Below are 17,119 nucleotides of genomic sequence, written 5' to 3' on the forward strand. Positions count from 1 at the left end.
TTTAGCGCACACTTTTCGTTCAAAAACGCGCCAAAATTCAAACAATGAAGATTTTTTGGATCTTTTGAGATGATCGTGATTATCATGAGTTTTCCGCCCAGAAAAGCAGTAAAAATCACCGGAAAAGTCTCCAGTTGTCAGTTTTTTTTAATAATAAAAAATCTTCCTTAAAATTATTAATTCTCCAAATAAATAATTTGTTTAAAGAAAAAAATACTTTATTACGAAATAGTCTTTTTGCATTGCTCCAAATAATATTCATATCCAATGAATGTGGCCACATTTACCGGAACTGCCCGCACAAGAAGCATGCAGCTTCCGCGGAAAAGCGATGTCCAGCCACTCCTCTAAAAAAGAGGAAATTTTGCTTCAATAAAATAAATTAAAGGATCACAAAGATCATAAAACATACCTCAACATGCACTTTTATGCAATGAATCATATTCCGGTAGACATGAGGATTTGGCTCAGCCTGCATAATTGTCTTTATCACATCAAAAGGGATCACCACAATCCACGAAAGGACACCAGCAATTGATCCTGCAATTGTGGTGAGGGTGAGCTCAAGATTGCTGTTCACACTCGTCAGCTTCTTCGCGGCATTTTGTTGACGCTTCTCCTGGACGTAGGGTAGGCATCCCAACATATTGAGGATTTGTTCATAGGCTAGCATATAAATCCCATAAGGGAATATATCACTGTCTTTTAATAAGCTTCACTTTCCCATTCATCTTGCTAATGAAGACTTAATCTTACCGACAAATCATTGGTGTGAGTCCCCTGTAGAGTCCGAGGAAGCCCTCAATTTGTAGAATATTGCGCAGACACTCCCAGGAGCCACGTGTTGTGCAGGATCGTGTTTGTAGTCTAATTTTCACCAATTCAATCGGGTTCGCCACGAAAGCTTGGAGGAAGCCACCAACAGAGCCTGCAATGAAGATGTGCTGTGGCTGGAGCTTCTTTCGCAATTTCTCATCCGCTACACCAAGCTGAAGATTCCTCAGAGTATTCCCGTAAATGCCAAAGAGCATGGAATTGAGGAGTCCTGTTGTAAGCACGGGAAAGGTCATTCCTCTGTAGAATCCTTTTAGCTGAAATTAAAGATTTTTCTTCGATCTTTAAGGATTTTTTTAGGAAATATTTTTATAAAGGAAAATCTACCCCATTATTCATCACAATGATGTTATATATTGCTGTCCCTACACGACAATTGGATGCTTGTTGCCAGCACTTGATTGTGTCTAAAGGATATCCCACTAGCATACCACAAGTCCCTAAAAGGAAACGAAGGATCATTGAACTGCGAAGAAAATTAAGGAAACTCTTCAACTTTATTTTCAAACAACAATTCATTAATCACAAAGGGAACATTTCAGCCCCCGCACCGGCTAGACGTTGTATTAACTTAAACACATTACACACATGCTATATTTATTTTGTTGTGTTGTTAATAAAAAAAATCTCATTGAAAATCGCAAATCTAAAAATAAACCCAAAACCACATATAGAAAATTTTCCACTATTTTTCTTCTAAATTAACGAAAAAAAAAATTTGCAGAACTCCACGACGTGTGTACGAACCGCCAAAGCATCCAGCAAGAAAATCACAATAAACAAGCTTCATTGAGCACAAAAAAATTGGTCAGGTTGGATGGAATTCGGGTAAGGTAGTCGCGAAGTCTCTACGGCACAAGAGCAATGAAGATACTGACGCGATGATGCCGTAGAGATGAGGAAAAACTACAGGATCACGTGCGCTTTACACGTCGTGGTGAAATCACACTATAATTAGATCCCCTAATAAATTGGGATCAGTGTCAAGAATTCATCTTCAGTGTGCAATGGCAATCATTTTGGCGCATCGCATACGCAAAATCTTCATTGATAAATCAGTTTCTTTCTTTTTGCATTGGTGTGTGGAATTTTATTTAATTAAATTCACTCAAACAGAAAATATTGCAGATGATGTTCAAAGACGTCCAAGGGCTTTGTTGGCAGCAAAGAGTAGTGGGTAGGCTTGTTTATTGCAATCTCCGTGAAAATCATCCGTGTCAATTGTCCAGATCATCACCCCCGCTAATCCTTCAGTTTTAGCGTACTGAGCCTGAAAGACAAAAGGAATTTAATTTTTATTTCAATAAAAAGACAATTTTCGTGTGAAGTTTTGCTTTTCTGTGAGTTCTTCCTATTTTATAATCAGTTCTACTTTTTCGATGAATGCGTGGAATTTATGATCATGTAATCATTTTATTAGCAAAATAGTAAGTAAACAGCACTTTTAGACTTTTATGTACGATGTTGCGCACTTTAAGAAGTAGGTATAGGAAATGATGTTGTGAACTTTTCTTGCTACTTTTGAATCCATTGAATCGTAAACTTTTCTAGACTTTTATTGAAAGCTGTTTTTTGCCCATTCTTGGGTCTTTTTAATTAATTCAACGAATTGTTTTTGAGGTTTTTTACAAGGGGTAATAAGGGTAATAATTAGGTGAATATTTAAACGTTTTTACCGAATATTGGGCCTTATTCAGCAACCAACAAACCTTTAAAATCTATGAAATTTGTTCTGAAATTTCAAGATTTCAAGCGAATTTCAAGGATTTAATTTTTTTTTTAATAAGAAAATTTGATAATTTCCAATGTTTTAAGATTTTGTAAAATCTTATTTTCTTGCGTTTTAAAAGCATTTTTCGGGATTTTATCATATTTTGCTAACTTATAAATAATTTTTGAATTTTTTTTTAAACATTTGTGTACCACATTACGATTAAAATTCGTTCAGTGTCTTTTTAACCCTTTCGCGTCCAACGTGAAACAAACACTCTTTTATTACGATATTTATTCTGTGGATGTTTTCAGAGGACTTTTCGCAGTGAGAACGTCTTCTTTGGCACCCTTTGCGTGAATTTGATGCATTGGTAACTTGGAAAAACAATTAAATTCATAAATAATTGGAAAAACAAAATGTTTCACGCAAGGGGATGGTATAACCTCTTTTTTTGTGAAGAAAAGTCACTTTTTGTTGAACAAAATGTATGAGGAATTCCCGAATCTCGATCAATCTCGACCAATTCCCGAGAAACACTTTAACTTTTTTTATATTAATAAGTTATTTCGATAATGAGATAGGGATCAATCGAAAGCTAATTAAATGTACTTTCGATTGCAAGTGGAATTGTGCAAATTGATCCCTTATTTTGATCGGAAGAAACCGCTGCCTCACGAAAAGTACTGATTTATCGCGAAAAGGTTAACTAAATAATTTCGATGTATGCAGTAAATTATTGTACATACATTTATATCATCTAAAGCGAGAAAAGCTCACGTTTGGTCTAAATAAATTATAAAGTCTACTGCATAAATTATAAAAAGTGCCGCATAAACACTTCTTATTGCTCTTCTATGTTTTTTAAGTAGTTAAGGTTTAAACTAACACACGCCTCGAAAACTCGATAAGAAATATTTTAAATCAACATCCAGAAAAATCATTTTTAAAAACAACATTTTGCTAATAAGAATTTAGAATAATAATTCGAATTAAATTAAAAGTCATGAAGGTTATATTTCTTAAACCTTGCCTGGAAGCTTTAAAATTGCGGAAAGCTTTCGAAGTAATGTATTTTAATTGCTGTATTTAAAAAAATGTTTTCAACAAATTGCATTGATTAATAAATGATTTCACTGTGTCAGTTTAAACAAATTAATCCTTTTGTTTCGAATTGCAAATGCAATCAAATGCGAATTAATTATTTTCGTCTGCATTTCAATGAAAAACAATCATTTGCTTATGCAATAAGTTGTGAGAAAAATATACTTTGTCTATAAATCGGATTAATGAATTAATAACATTAACTAATGCCTTAATTTTTCCACAACACTGAATTTACCGAATAAAGCGATGAGCCGATTAATTATGCCATACATTTGGGTTGTTTGGAACAAAGGTAAGACACAAAATATATAAGAAAAATTTATGCTTTGGAGGAAGAGGCATAAAAATTTACCTTGACCGTTACCGTTTCTGCGTCATCATAGCTAACCCATTGATCTTCGTTGTATGAATACTTGACGGCATTGTTCTTCAGATGAACCGTCGTCCACGGGGCCTGCACGAGGAATTCACAAATTTCATTGTAGCCCAGAAATCCTGGTTCCATGAGGTAGGGACCCGCTTTCCCGGGACCTTTTGTATTGGCTCCAATACCATTCTTGGTTTTATCTGCTAGCGTGTACGACTTCCCGTATGCCGGTATCCCCAACACTAGCTGCTTCTTATCGCAACCATTCTGCGCATATATTTGAACTGCGGCATCAACGGTGGGTCGATTGGTGTGTTCCGTTGATTCGCGTTTCAGAGGTGAGTGCGTGCTTGTCTTGTTTGCCTCGTTCATATCGTACCCCATAATCATCACCAAGTCAAGATGTTTGCACACTTCCGCAATATCATAGGCATCACTTATGATCCCAATTGGAGCAGCCAGAGCGGCTGTTAGGAGACGTTTCCGAGCTTTGAGACGCTCCTTCAGCATTTCCAGAAGCTTCACAAAGTTCTCCTTGTCAGCTGGGATTCCACCACGATGGGCTGGATATTCCCAATCAATGTCCAACCCATCGAAACCAAAGTGAACAAGGTAGCGCATTACGCGACTCACGAAATATTCTCTTGATTCCTCTGTCTCAACCATGAGGGAATATTTTTCTGATCCTTCATTCCATCCACCAATAGCAAGGAGAGTCTTCACGCATGGATACTTTTCTTTGATCCCCGTGAAAGCTTTGTACCCGCCATTGGTAATGTCGTTGTGGTAGTCTAGCGTATCCATAACACCATCTAAATTTAATCCAGCAAACGTGTAGACAAGGTGGGTGCAGTACTTTGGATTAATGAACTCCATACGAAATGTTGCAGGAGCTTTTCGGTACACAGCCCAACTGGAGTAATAGCAGACAACGACATTTTTTTCTATGTAATAAAAATTATGATTTTTAACGAGCTCGAATAATCGTGATTTATGTAAACTCACCAACTGGACAATTATCCGCGAGAGAAAAATGAGAAAATCCCACAAAAATAGCTAAAACAGCTAAAATCTTCAACATAATTCTAATGGATGATTTTTCCCACTAAATTACAAGTCGAGTTTTAAAATTCAACTGATGAGACTTTCTTGCACCTACATATTGAGTGTGGTGCTATCAATATCACCCAGATTGCTCTATCTAATCATTTCCTCGGAATTTCTTCTTTCCTCAAAATTTATTTTGCGGAAATAACATGGAAAAACTTTGCACCAGCACCCACAACTCGTTAATTGCTAATTAAACATTTTCTGCACCACGAGTGCAAATTTTTCTAAATCACTGCGAGGGAGTGTTAAGAAAAAATCGCACTAGTGTGCTATTTGCACAGGGAGTTGTAAATCTTTTGTCATTGTGAAGATTTTATACTATAAAATTGTGTTGATGTTCAAAGGAAGATTTCTGTGCTATCAACAGTGTTTGCAAACAATCTGCAAATATTTAATTTTGAATTTCTTAATTCAATCTAACAGAATACACACATTGTGTCACTTATTTCTTCTCCCAATAACTTCGCTGCGCAGACAAAATGAGCCCTCACTGAGGCAGAATATACATAATTTTTGTGCATGCGATAAAATGTGAAAAGATGAGGATGCTCTTATCGGTAAACTTCAGACAAGCACCACAGAGAAAGTTTGTAAAATTGTCGGAATCACAGAGAATATTATGTATTGTTCCTAAAAACGATCTTGAGGAAAGAAAAAAATCGTTGCAGTAGTCAAAAATGCTTATGAGCTTTGAAGCTTTAATTTATTTTTAATCTTTTCTAATTTCAAAAATATTCTGAGCTTTTGGAGCTTGCAGATAATAATCCAACCCAAAACGAATATATTTTCAATTTATTCTGAAAAGAAATTTGAAGATTTTTCTCAAATTTATTAAATCTTATTTAATTTTTGAATTTTCCGCCATTATAACAAAATAATATTGAGCGAACTTCTTTTAACAATCAATTATAAAATTTTATGGGTCTTAACCCTCCATATGATAAGCTTGAAAATGTGCTGAAAATCTTTACTTCTAATTTTAGAACGTATATAAGGTACAAAATTATTTATTTCTAACGAAAATTAAGTAGACTCGATTAACGGAATAGTTTAGGAACTTTTTGAGCGAAAATTCAAGAATTTCAATTGAAAATAGATTTTTCTAGATAATTTTTAGATCAGAATTCATGAAAATTTTAAATAACTTTATCCGAGTTAAGTTAGGCTTTTATTTGTTTTTTTTTTAATAATCATCCTAAACAGGAAACTTTTGCACGTTAGGCAGAAAATTAGTTTTAGAGATCTACATTTTGTTGGGTGATTAAACGGCTTTTGAATTTTCATTTTTTTTTATTTGATTAGTTCTTTTGGTAGTCAAATCGACGTTAATTTGTACAAAATCCTTCTTACAAAAAAGAGTTGTGTTATCAAATCTAAATAAAAATCTAACTTCCTTGGCATTCGGAGGGTTAATATTCGTAATTATTATCTATAGAAAAATTTCTTTATGTCTCTAACATATTTTCCCAAAACATCTTGTTTAAATCTTCCTTATCACTGATGAGTAATTATATAAAGTAGTATATACATGATGAATAATTATTGGAATTTTCTGACCAAATTCCACATTGAGAGATTGATAAGGCTGCAATTTTATCATACACATACCTACCGATAAAATTCGTCATAAGGGGGCATATCGGAGTGCCCCCCAATATTTTGGGATGATGCCGAAGAAAGGAGAAAATCGCATTGTATCCAAACATAGAGAGATAGTGTGAAATATGTGTAAAAATATAATGTTTGTACTCTACAGCTTTTATTTACAAAACAATTATTTCCCTCCTAATGAATGAATACCAATGAAGGTGTTCATATGTTCGTCGGGCAGCATAAGATTCAGTCTACGAGCAACAATTTGCGCCACGAGACGTACAGCGCGCGTTAATCTCCCTGCTTTGGCCTTTTAAGTGGATTTTTCGGTGAAGCAGCAGTAAAAGTGAAATTTTTTCAACGACAAAACATATCTCCGCGAGAATTATAAAAGTGAAAGACAGATAGACGCACCAATTGGAAATTTTTATATTGCATCTCTGACAGGCACAAAAAATGGATATATTAGCATCAATTTTGTCAACTTTCGCCAAATTTGTCCTTCGCAATGCGGATGAGTAAGTTTTCCTTTTTTTTTCACTTTAGTTCTGGGATTTCCTCAACCTTATCGTACAACATATTACACAAGCTAAATTATTCAAGGAAAAAAAATAAAGCTTTTTGATTGTGTCTGGGGAAACATATGCGTGAGGTCAATGGTCATATAAATAAGAAATCAGTCGTCTTATCTGCACTAAATAACTTTGGAAACCAACACAGAAAAACTCCAACAGTTTTCCGATAGTGTGAGATATATAAAAAAAATATTGCGACCAGTAGTGGGGCAATATTAACGACCAATATGCGTGAAAAAAAAAACATAATACATAATGTAATATGAACCTCAGACTTTGCACTCGTTTTTTTTTCCTCCATTCCTTCAATTAATTCCAAAACATAGAGATTATGCAATTTTTCAGCTGACCCAATGTCCGATTCATTGAACTCATTTTTAATTTGTGACGCCAAAAAATCGGATTTCTTGACCTCTAACTGCCAAAGAGAATTTGCAAACTTTATACGCATTTTCTCTGTGAGATCTTGAACTAATTGCAAAAGTGGCTGTGCGAAAGGAATATCATTGAGAGATCCCTTTCATATTGAATAGTTTGTAAATTATATTCGCACCTTTGTTTGATTAAAAAAAAAAAAAAAGAGAAGATGAATAAATTACGCAATTTATTTATCATGTTCAATGATCGCTGTACGATCATTCGCACCCTTTTACTCAACAGTTTTGTTTTAGAGGCGCCATAAAAGATACAAAAAAAATTAATTCTTTTATATTCTGGGAGATTTTTGCGAAATTGCAATAAATGCAATTTATGCAAATAAACTAATCTATGATTTTATTTCAACATTTTTAATGTATCTCGATTGGTTCTCATTTGTTCATCAAATAAGCCGCAGAAAATGAAGTTTTTCTCAAAGAGATTAGATAACTTTCAAGAAACAAGAACGAATGAATTTTTGTTCCACCATCCTAACTTTTTTCCTCTTTTTACGATCAATTCCTTTTAAACAAATGATTCTCATAATAATAAAATAAATTTAATTGCAATATAAAGCTTCTTTGTAAAAAAAATTAAACAAGAAATGATCAAATTCCCAGTTTTTCCGTAAAAATCTTGACTTTTTCCTAAAAACATTCTCAAATGTTTCCACGTCAAGTTCTTTTATTTTGTCTAATTATTCAATTAAAATTAGTTTATGGTCAATACCTTGACTTGAATTGGCGTCTTTTTTTGCCAGTCTGCCCACTGAATGAAAAAAAAAAGCCTTTTAGATATTTTCTTTGGGTCAGAAAAGGCACGAGTGCAAAATAACAAATGAAAGATTAATAAGTACACGATCAAGTCCATGGACCAAGTTATTTTTTATGTCTTTTCTTTGCACCTCAAATTTCTGCGAAGGTTGCGAATAATATTGAATTCATAAGCCCGGTTTCTTGTCTTGTACGGTATGAATAAACAAGTGATGAGTTAATTAAAAAGTTTTCAGCCTAACATTAAATCAATTTTGATGCGTTAATTTGGTGTGAATTCAATTGTATAAAGAAAAGTTTTATTTTTAAAAAAAAATGAGTAACTAAAATTTAAAAAATTGATAAAAATCTGAGGAAATGCTTTCTATTTTTTCATCTTTTATTATCTTTCATTGATTTGTTTCTTTTTCTTTTTTTGTATGTTTTTTCTTTTTTGTGTTTTTTTCTTTTCATTTTCTTTTTTGTTTTTTTTTTCTTTTCTTTTTTGTTTTTTTTTTTCATTTCTTTTTTATTCTTTTTTTTTCTCAATCTTACCTTCTCTCTTTTCATTCATATCTGAAAAAAAATTTTGATCTTCCGCGAAAGTTCCGACGAGCCAACTGAGCAGACAAAACGACCAACGATGAATTATGAAGAAAGGAAGGATAAATTTAAAAATATTAATTTTTTTATAAAATTTTTAATTTTATTGATGACACAAAAACAAATTCTTTACAGAAAAATTAAACATTTGTACAAAATTTTAAGAAAAAATTACAATCTTTCGGGTGGAAAGGGGCCAAAGTGATCGTAGGGCATGGTAGGCATAAACATTGGTTGAGTATGAGGAAAGGAGGGAACAAAAGGGTCGGGAGCATACGTAACGGGTACATGACGAAAAGAGATTAAAGGGAGATTTCCGCCAAATTCAGGAGGACATGGAGGAGCGTTGTAAAAATGAGGCGGATCCACGACAAGGATATGTGGAAAAGGCGGTGGAGGCGGAGGTGGTAGATGGTAACTGTGCGGCTGCATAAATATCTCCGGATTTATTGCAGAACTACTTCTGGTGTTGGCTTCACCTTCGCTGCTGAGTATTAGTTGTACTTCATCTGATGTGTTCAGGTCTTCTGGTCCTGATGAAAACTCCAAGGAGCACTCAGAACTTGTCTCAATACTCGCAGATGATAATGTTAAGTTCCGCTGATCCTGAATATCGTCTTCCTCTTCCGATGATTCATCTTCACTTTCTGTGTCCGTCTCCGTATCATACATACGCTCTCTTGACAAATCCTCCTCCAATTCGAATTGCCCTCGTGTTCCTATCAGCGAGTAGCCCACGTTCTTATCAGAGGAACGACTTCTGTGACGAAGGTCGTCTTCATCGCTGCTGCTGCTGCTCTCATCTGAAGATGAGCTGGAGTCGTCGTCTTCATTGTTTTTAGGCAAAGGAGAGTGCATCGCCAATCTTGATCTCTTCGGTGCAGGTTCCTCAGGATCCGTCTGAACTCCCACGGATCGAAATTGCGGCGTGGAGCTTCTTCTGGGGCTGGTATCAGAATCACATTCAGATTCAGAATCGTCGATTACGATCGTCACTACACTCTTTGTGACGACCGTGGTTTTAATATCACACCTTGGCCTTTTCATTTTTAAACTCTTTAAATCCAAATACTGCCAAAATATAAAAAAAATAATTCTCACAATAGATGTTGCAAGGGCAAATGTAGAACTTTGACTGATTTTCCAACTAGCCAGGAGCTCAATTTATAGGGCTGAATGGCTTGTAAGAGTTCAAGAAAAAAGAGATAGGAATAAGGGATAACGAGGTATGATTATTAGGTAGAAAGGATAATTACAAATTATGGTCATTTTAAAGCAATAAGGATTATCATTAATTAGTCTTTTACTGGTCAGTTTTTAAAAGGACAAATTAAGAATTAATTACCTTACCGATCTCAGAATACCTCATTATCATTTTTTAAGTAGGTAGGTACCTAAAAGGTAATAATGAAGGATTCTGTGACTGACTATTGATCACTGTTTTCTCACAAAAATTTTTTCGACACGTTTTCTAAAATATTCGATCCGTCGGATCCGTTTCATTTTTTTTCAAAAACTTTTCTCTGAAAAAATATTTATGAAAATATTTTTGAAAAATTGCCGAAGTTCTCCAGTTCCATTAAAAAAGCTGAATGAGATAATTTGTGTTTCAAAGTTATTGAAACAATTTAAAAATATAAAAATTTTTAGGAACTTATTAAATATTTGTCTAACATATTTATTAAACTAAAAATTTTTTTCTAAATACAGGGTGACCAGAATATTTAGTCACGATTTTAACAGCTAATAGTTTTTGATTGAAATGAGGTATCTGAAAGCTTCTGCCATCAAAAGATGCGTAAACTCAAAATCTTTTTTTCTTTTGCTTTTTTAGCTTAGTCGCTTTCTTAAAAAATGTTTCCGCGAATATATTTGGTTTTCACCTCCAAAAAAATTCAGAAATATTCATAAAATGCTTGAATTTTTGGACACACAATATCAGAAAAGGCATTTTTTAATCAAAAGTTTAATTTTTATTCATTAAAAGATTTTAGAATCGTTTTGAGGGTTTAATAAAAATCAACAGACATGGAATCCACGTTTTCCATACAAAATTAAACTCTAGCGACTACAGTTTTTAAGATTGCCTTGAAATAAAAAGCAAATAAAACTTTTTGAGTTTACGCATTTTTTGGCGGTAGAAGTTTTCAGATATTTCACGCAAATTAAAAGTTATTCGCGGTTAAAATCATGCCCTTATTTTCTGGCCACCCTGTATAATATTTTACAAAAAAAAATCGGAGTATAATTTCTTTTTTTTAACCCTTTCGCGTCCACGTGTTCTTTTTAACACGATATTTATTCTTAGGGTGCTCTCAGAAAATATTTCTCAGTTAGAACATTTTCTTTGGCTTCTTTGTGAAATTAATGCATTTTTAATTTGAAAAAGAAAATTAAATTCATTCAAATTCGAGAAAGTAAAATGTTTCAAATTTGGGTCTACGTTTAACCCAAAAGAAGACGAATAAAAGGTTAACTAAAGCAAGCTCACAATTAAACTATTCTAAAAAATTATTTATCGTGTTTTATAAGAAAAAAAACATCTTAATTTCATTGAAACGATTTAATCTTATTGCCAAATTAATTCATTTCAAGAAGTTAAGAATTTATTAATTTTTTCAACATTGAACCCACTGAAGAATATTTTATTAGAATTTATGTTTTAAATTTTTGTGTGAAATTAATTATTAGTTTTTCTCTTTTCCTTTAAAATCTGGCTTTCTATGAATACCTACATACATAGCAGGATTACATACAAGTGCAGTCCGATTACTTTTACATCCCTTGCAATCTTAATATGTAATTTTTTTTACGTGAACCCGAAATATCTTTTTTGAAAAAATAAACATAAAAAGCCGCGGTTGCATGAATGATTTTTCATTTAAAGTCCACGCTACATATAAATGTGGGATTTATGTGAGCATTATAAAATACCGGTTGTAGCTTCTCTATATACTTTTTTGATCGCACACATTCACGCTTCAGAATTACGTTGATATGGAGTTGAAATCGCCACCGATCGGTGGTATTTAGTAGCAATCAAATCAGTATGAAGTTACTGTTCAAGCAAAGTGCATGTTTGTTTAGCAAACAATAAAGTACTTGTTGTGTTCGGGTCGCGACTTTAGGTACCTATCTATGTACAATTTTATTCACTTTGCAAATGCATCGTCTTTAATTGTACATAATGTATCTACTTGTTGGAGAATGATTTTTCATTTTATTTTCATTTAACGACTTCAATGGAAAAAAAACTATGTAAATTGTGATTTTATTTAAATTGTTTCAAATTATGTGAAATGGGATTGGAGAAAAAATTTAATAGTTGTTGTTGAGAAAAAAAGGAGGATTAAAGAAGAAAAGTTGGTTCATTGATGGAGGATTAAAAGTGTCGTGTTAGTAGTTTGAGAAAAAAGTCACAAAATACCTGTAAATGGTCCCATGAATTTCTTCTTTTTATCTTCATTTCGTTGTGATCACATATTTGGATGTTTTTATGAGACCTTTTTTGTAGCTTTCTTCATTCGAGAAATCAAGCAAATTTTTTTCTTTTCATTCACACGCAGGGCCTGTAAATTATAGGGGAACCTGGGGTAAAATGGTGAATTTTTGGGGGATAATTTTTCCGGAATTCCGTTGAAATATTTGAGTTTTCCCATGACGACTATCTTATAGGAAATTTTCCGGGCTCCAACTTTGTCTCAGACGATTTTTCTCTATCTCAACGGGAAAATGCTTTTTCAGGCCATTTTCCAAACCCTTCCAAATTTGCCTGTTCCAAAAATCCTGGGGTAAAACGGTTAATTGCGTTTTTTATTCGCTAATCTTAATTTAATGAAATTATTTTAGCAAGGCACTATAATATCTATTGAGAATGAGAGATTTGTGTACCAATTAAAACTTTTTTTAATATAAAAAATACAAAAAATTAAAAAAAAAAGTTAAATTTAAGAAATTGCCTTTTTTATTTTTCTAGTTTATAAAAATTGGTAATAGTAAGTGATTAAACATCCCAAATTGTATATAATAGTTATACTAATTAAGGGAAATTATTTTTTTCAAAAATTTAAAAAGTTATTTTAAAAAAACACCAAATTCACCATTTTGCCCCAAGCGGTACTTTTTACTATCAGTGTTTTACGGGAAAACTCGGAAAATTTTTTCGGAAAATTCAGATTAGATTCGTGTTTAGCAATAGTTACTCTGTCTAAAAATGCATTTGGATCAAAAATATTGCAGAGAATTTCGTCAAAACTGAATTTGTAGTTGAGTGGTCAGAGTAACTTTGAGGTTCGAAAAATTTGTTTTTCAAATAAAAGCCAAAATATTGGATCAATTATTATGAAACTTTCTAGGCTTAGGCAGGGGTAGGTAGTGCAACTACTGACGAAATTAGACAGATTAGCTCCCACTGCTTCTTGAGTTATTAATTTTTATTTTTTTTCAAATTCACCATTTTACCCCAGTTACCCCTATCACCAGAAAAAAAATCCATAAATTGATGTATTTTTACAATGTACAATAAAAGCATCTTCTTGTACCTTTTTCACATGTGCCCTGCGCAGAACCATGAGTTGGATAATGCGGAGGATGCTGCGAGGAGCAATAGTTTTGCTGAGTTGGTTCGTCATTCCGTACAGCTGGATTAAGACACTGAGGATTTCCCGGCAGAAGATACCATGCATGTCTAGCAACCTCTTGGAAATTCCGGCAGTTGATCTGGCACAAATGATACGCAAACGGCAGGTGAGCAAAGCTCAAGGAGATTTATCACGCCAATTTATCTTCCTAACATTACCTGTTTGCTGCTTCTCTCCCGCTTGTTGTAGATCAAATGTGAGCACGTGATAAAGGCATACGTTGATCGCTGTAGGCAAGTCAATCATTTGCTCAATGCCATTGTCCAGGAGCGCTTCGACGAGGCACTTCAGGAAGCAAAAAATGTCGATGAATTCCTCGCAACAACCACAAAATCCACGGAGGAAATTGAGCACGAAACTCCCCTCCTGGGAGTTCCTGTCACGGTTAAAGAGAGTATCGGTCTTCGGGGGATGTCCAATCAGGCTGGGTTACGCTTTGAGAAGCAACGCGTTGCCATGGAGGATGCCCCTAGTGTGGCTCAGGTGCGAAAAAGTGGAGCAATCTTCCTCCTTGTCAGCAATACTCCTGAACTCTGCATGCTGTGGGAGACGTACAACAAAATAACGGGCACAACGAGGAATCCCCATGATTTGAGACGAACTCCTGGAGGATCTAGTGGTGGTGAGGCAAGTCTCCTGGGAGCTGGAGCATCCCTCCTCAGTCTTTCGTCGGATATTGGTGGTTCTGCACGACTTCCTGCCATGTATACGGGAGTTTTTGGGCACAAACCAACACCTTTCCTTGTCTCCCCATACGGACATGTGCCCACAAGTGGAGATCCCCGGTGGGGAGATTATTTCACAATTGCACCAATGACCAGGTATGCTGTGGATCTACCCCTCCTACTGAAATGCATGAGAGACCCCCAAGGACCTCCTGTGGACATTGACAAGCCCGTTGATGTGAAGAGCATCAACTACTACTACATGGACAGCGATGGACCATCAGGACTCACACGACCTCTCACCTCTGACATGCAGCAGGCCGTCCTCAAGGTGGCACGACACTTTAATGCCCAAAAAGTTCACATTGACCTCCTCAAGTGGTCCTTTGACATCTCCGTCTCCCAGCTGCTGCGGATACAGAATATTGAGACAATTTACAACCAATCATGGGATACGGAGAAGAGCAAGAAGCTCTCCGTGGAGTGGCTGAAATATCTCTTTGGGTGCTCCAATCACATCTTCAGTTCCGTTCTCATTGGATTCCTGCAGAAATTCATCTCATCCCTGCCACAGAGGCGTCATGATCAACTCGAAGGGATCGCCAAGGAGCTCAAGAATCACTTTGTACAGCTCCTTGGGACAAATGGGGTCTTCATCTACCCATCCTTCCCAACAAGTGCTCACTACCACTATCGCATCTTCCACAAACTCCTCGACACGAGCTACATGATGGTCTTCAATACGCTCGGCTTTCCCGTAACCAATGCTATGGTGGGCATGGACAAGAACAACTTGCCCGTTGGTGTACAAATTGTCGCCAGCCCGCAGCAGGATCATCTCTGTCTTGCCGTTGCTAAGGAATTGGAACGTGCTTTTGGTGGGTGGAAGAAACCTCCGCAAACCAGTTAGCTCATCAAATTCAGTGCTGTGCATTAGCTCTATATTCATTTTTTTTTGTTAATGATGAAGAGGGTGTTTCAATTGATCTGATTAACCCATTTTTGTCGGTTGAAAGTTTCAGGACAATGAGAGTTTTTTTTATCGAAAAAATGTTTTTTTAAGGAATCAATCAGGAATTGTTATATTTATGTAGTTTGTGATTGTGAGATACATATCTTGAAGTTAAAATTCTTTCAAAGATTGCTCAATGATTCAAAAAGAAAATTATTCTAATTCTAACAAAGGGTGCATTCTGATACATATAAATCTTTTCTTTTCTTTTATTATAATTCGTAAGTTGTAAGATTTTTAGTATTCTAGGAAAAATCTTCAAGGATTTTGATATTTTACTTATCTCTTTAATCGAGTTTTTGAAAGAAAATTATTCTTCCTTGGGGTTTCAAAGACATTTCTTAATGTTTTTTGCGTTTTTTTGGAATAACCGGAATAACAAATTCTTTGTTTTTATATAGAAAACGACAATACAACGATTTCAAAACACCATCTGTCAGAAGTTTACGACAACTTTTAGAGTTAGAACAGAAAAGAAAAGATTTTTATCAGAATCGACCTTAAACATTTCTTTGTATTTTGAAGACCATTTCCACAATTTTAGCTGTGATTTTTTTTAATCAAAATCTATCCAGAAGAGTTTTTTGCGATAAATGCAAACATAAGTTAAGGTCATTAGAAAAAAATGACGCCATTTTGAAAACAAAAATATTAGGAATCTATTCTGATAAAAATCTTTTCTTTTCTAACAATTTAAAAGTTCTTTTAAGATTGAATTTGTTGTTCCAGAAAATATTCAGAAAAATCCTTAAAGCAGTCCTGGAGAAAACATTTTCCTTCAAAAACCTGATTAAAGAAACAAATAAAATGTCAAAATCTGAAAGGATTTTTCCCTGAATTAAAAAAAAATCTTATAATTGACGAATTGTAAGATAAGAAAAGATTTCTATGAGAATCTATCCCATTAAATTCAATTGGATATTTATTAGATAAATTAAATATTAAAGAAGAATTAATTAAAAAACAAACATAATTAACCCTTTCAGGTCCGCGACTAATCTAGCTAGCTGATTGAACTAAAGATATTTTTTATGCGTTCATTTAAGCTCAAATTAGACATTTTTAACAAAAAAAAATCCCAACTCGAAAATTTTCGATTTTCCGTTTTTTTATTAACCTCTATTGGATTTTTTTTAGCTGATATTCTTTGAAGACTTCCGGAAACATCGATTTTATCCTCAAACAGATGTCCTCGAAAGGATTCCGTTTAACCTTCAGCATATTCTGAGATTTAAAAAAAAAACGCAAAATAAGATTTTATTCTCAAAATATTAAAAAAGAATTTAAAAATTTGCAAAATTTAGCTTCCGGAATTTACAATTAAAGCTTCCGGAATAATAAAAAATGAAAATAGGTAATTTTTTCCAGATAGAATAATTGAATTAATAAGAGAAATATCTAAAAAAAATTAACTAAAAAAACGATATAAAATAAGTACATACCCCAAACAAATTTATTCCTTCAATTTTATCATAAATGCCGCTTCCGACAGAAATGGGTTAATTTTTTGTTAAATGGTTCTTTTCGTACATTGGAACACCCTGTAAAATAAATTAGAAAATAGTTCTAAGTTAGTTTATTAATTGAGTAGGTAGAATTTGTACAAGAATAAAGGATAATACTGACCTTGAATTTTTATTAGAGTTGTATGCATAACAAGGACAATCAGGATACAATCTATTGTTCAGAAAATTAGTATTTTTGGTCAGAAAAGTATTCCAATTTGATCCAAA

General features: G+C 34.0%; 4 protein-coding genes across 7 annotated transcripts in view; 2 read left to right on the top strand and 2 right to left on the bottom strand.

Moving 5' to 3' along the window:
- LOC129790048 (solute carrier family 35 member B1 homolog) overlaps positions 1-17,119 on the top strand; it is a 766,332-nt gene that overhangs the window by 112,227 nt on the left and 636,986 nt on the right. The window lies entirely within an intron of this gene.
- LOC129790111 (solute carrier family 25 member 45) lies at positions 197-1,680 on the bottom strand. Of its 2 annotated transcripts, none has more exons than XM_055827360.1 (5): positions 1,582-1,680; positions 1,162-1,274; positions 757-1,091; positions 413-698; positions 197-347 (listed from the first exon to the last, which is right to left on the bottom strand). In XM_055827360.1, the coding sequence occupies exons 1-5, from the start codon at positions 1,622-1,624 to the stop codon at positions 222-224; spliced, it is 903 nt and encodes a 300-aa protein (XP_055683335.1). In that variant the 5' UTR covers positions 1,625-1,680; the 3' UTR covers positions 197-221. The 2 variants fall into 2 exon arrangements, with proteins under 2 accessions (XP_055683335.1, XP_055683345.1); XM_055827370.1 differs by lacking the exon at positions 1,582-1,680 and adding an exon at positions 1,423-1,544.
- On the bottom strand, positions 1,894-5,656 carry LOC129789907 (acidic mammalian chitinase-like). The gene is made up of 3 exons (XM_055827035.1): positions 5,025-5,656; positions 4,005-4,963; positions 1,894-2,104 (listed from the first exon to the last, which is right to left on the bottom strand). The coding sequence occupies exons 1-3, from the start codon at positions 5,098-5,100 to the stop codon at positions 1,970-1,972; spliced, it is 1,170 nt and encodes a 389-aa protein (XP_055683010.1). The 5' UTR covers positions 5,101-5,656; the 3' UTR covers positions 1,894-1,969.
- On the top strand, positions 6,592-17,018 carry LOC129789390 (fatty-acid amide hydrolase 2-A). Of its 2 annotated transcripts, none has more exons than XM_055826190.1 (3): positions 6,592-7,240; positions 13,635-13,815; positions 13,899-17,018. In XM_055826190.1, the coding sequence occupies exons 1-3, from the start codon at positions 7,179-7,181 to the stop codon at positions 15,282-15,284; spliced, it is 1,629 nt and encodes a 542-aa protein (XP_055682165.1). In that variant the 5' UTR covers positions 6,592-7,178; the 3' UTR covers positions 15,285-17,018. The 2 variants fall into 2 exon arrangements, with proteins under 2 accessions (XP_055682165.1, XP_055682173.1); XM_055826198.1 differs by lacking the exon at positions 6,592-7,240 and adding an exon at positions 12,130-12,197.

Source organism: Lutzomyia longipalpis, chromosome 1 (genome assembly GCF_024334085.1).
Source record: "Lutzomyia longipalpis isolate SR_M1_2022 chromosome 1, ASM2433408v1".
In the NCBI taxonomy this organism is placed as follows: domain Eukaryota; kingdom Metazoa; phylum Arthropoda; class Insecta; order Diptera; family Psychodidae; genus Lutzomyia; species Lutzomyia longipalpis.

What these genes read in the sequence shown, in the direction of transcription:
- LOC129790111 (XM_055827360.1), bottom strand. Translation starts at nt 1,624, where the DNA reads ATGAAGCTTGTTTATTGTGATTTTCTTGCTGGATGCTTTGGCG. An exon ending in CTCACACCAATGATTTGTCG is followed by an intron (nt 699 to 756) that starts GTAAGATTAAGT and finishes ATTAAAAGACAG; the next exon opens with TGATATATTCCCTTATGGGA. An exon ending in GCATAAAAGTGCATGTTGAG is followed by an intron (nt 348 to 412) that starts GTATGTTTTATG and finishes CCTCTTTTTTAG; the next exon opens with AGGAGTGGCTGGACATCGCT.
- LOC129789907 (XM_055827035.1), bottom strand. Translation starts at nt 5,100, where the DNA reads ATGTTGAAGATTTTAGCTGTTTTAGCTATTTTTGTGGGATTTTCTCAT. An exon ending in CGCGGATAATTGTCCAGTTG is followed by an intron (nt 4,964 to 5,024) that starts GTGAGTTTACAT and finishes TTTATTACATAG; the next exon opens with AAAAAAATGTCGTTGTCTGC. An exon ending in CAGAAACGGTAACGGTCAAG is followed by an intron (nt 2,105 to 4,004) that starts GTAAATTTTTAT and finishes TTTGTCTTTCAG; the next exon opens with GCTCAGTACGCTAAAACTGA.
- LOC129789390 (XM_055826190.1), top strand. Translation starts at nt 7,179, where the DNA reads ATGGATATATTAGCATCAATTTTGTCAACTTTCGCCAAATTTGTCCTT. An exon ending in GTCCTTCGCAATGCGGATGA is followed by an intron (nt 7,241 to 13,634) that starts GTAAGTTTTCCT and finishes TGCCCTGCGCAG; the next exon opens with AACCATGAGTTGGATAATGC. An exon ending in AAATGATACGCAAACGGCAG is followed by an intron (nt 13,816 to 13,898) that starts GTGAGCAAAGCT and finishes CGCTTGTTGTAG; the next exon opens with ATCAAATGTGAGCACGTGAT.